Here is a 940-nt window from a genome sequence, read left to right on the forward strand (position 1 = left end):
AGCAAGAGGCTTAAATATATTTTCATCAGAGCTGTTTTGATTCTCCCCCTTTTTGTCACACTCAAAAAGACATAGCACATAAAGAGTAGTCAAAAGAAGCAGTTTCATATATGAGAAAAGAAAGGAACAGATAAATAGCAATTCAAAACAGAGAGAACATAGAATACATAGAAGAAAAATAAGGAAAGCAACAAGCAAAGCCTAAGTACCTAAGGGTTCGGAGGCGGAGGCATCATTTGGAGCAGCTGAGTCAGCAGGTTCTGAATGTTGTTGTTGACGGAGTCCTGTTGATCCAGTCTTGCTCTTACTATCTGTTGCTCCTTCTGTAGTTCTTCTAGAGTTTTTAAGACAAGAGGAGCGAAATTAGAGTGAGATTTCTCCCCCTGAGTCAAAGCATCATTACTTGCCTTTGCAGCTTCTTCTGCAGCTATACGTGCTGCCTCTTCAGCATTAGCTTTTGCTTTAGCTTTAGCTTCAGCAGCAGCCGCATCTTCAACAACAACCTTCTCTGCAGCTTCTCTGACCCTTTGCTCTTCTTCCAGACGAGCCTTCTCTTCTGCTTCTCTTTTGGCCTTCTCTTCAGCCTCTCTGACCAAACGTGCCTGCAGCCTTTCTCCAGCTTCTCTAATGAAGTCGTTGCGGACTTGTTCAGAGAGACCTTTTAGTTTGAAAGCCTCAAAGGTCATCCATCTGATCACTCTGTTCCAATGAATCCTCATTGTATAGGGATCGTCACTGATACCAGAATTCTCAGATAGAGATCTGATCTTCTCCACTGAGGACTCAACAAATAAAGTAATTGCTTCTTCCAGGGTGGGGAAGGTAGGTTCTGGTTCAGGAGTGGGGGAATAAAGATCCTGGTGGTGTGTGGGTAGTGTCAGCGGGAGTTTCAGAGGTAGGGATAATAATGTTTTCAGAGGGTGTTACTATGGGAGTTTCA

The 940-nt window shown here is 43.4% G+C and overlaps 1 protein-coding gene across 1 annotated transcript; it reads right to left on the bottom strand.

The window, feature by feature from the left end:
* Nucleotides 1-209: 209 nt before the first annotated feature.
* On the bottom strand, nucleotides 210-719 carry LOC127103966 (eukaryotic translation initiation factor 4 gamma-like). The gene has a single exon (XM_051041192.1). It carries the CDS (start codon nucleotides 717-719, stop codon nucleotides 210-212), a length of 510 nt encoding a protein of 169 aa, XP_050897149.1.
* Nucleotides 720-940: the final 221 nt, after the last annotated feature.

Source organism: Lathyrus oleraceus, chromosome 7, assembly GCF_024323335.1.
Source record: "Lathyrus oleraceus cultivar Zhongwan6 chromosome 7, CAAS_Psat_ZW6_1.0, whole genome shotgun sequence".
Classification (NCBI taxonomy): domain Eukaryota; kingdom Viridiplantae; phylum Streptophyta; class Magnoliopsida; order Fabales; family Fabaceae; genus Lathyrus; species Lathyrus oleraceus.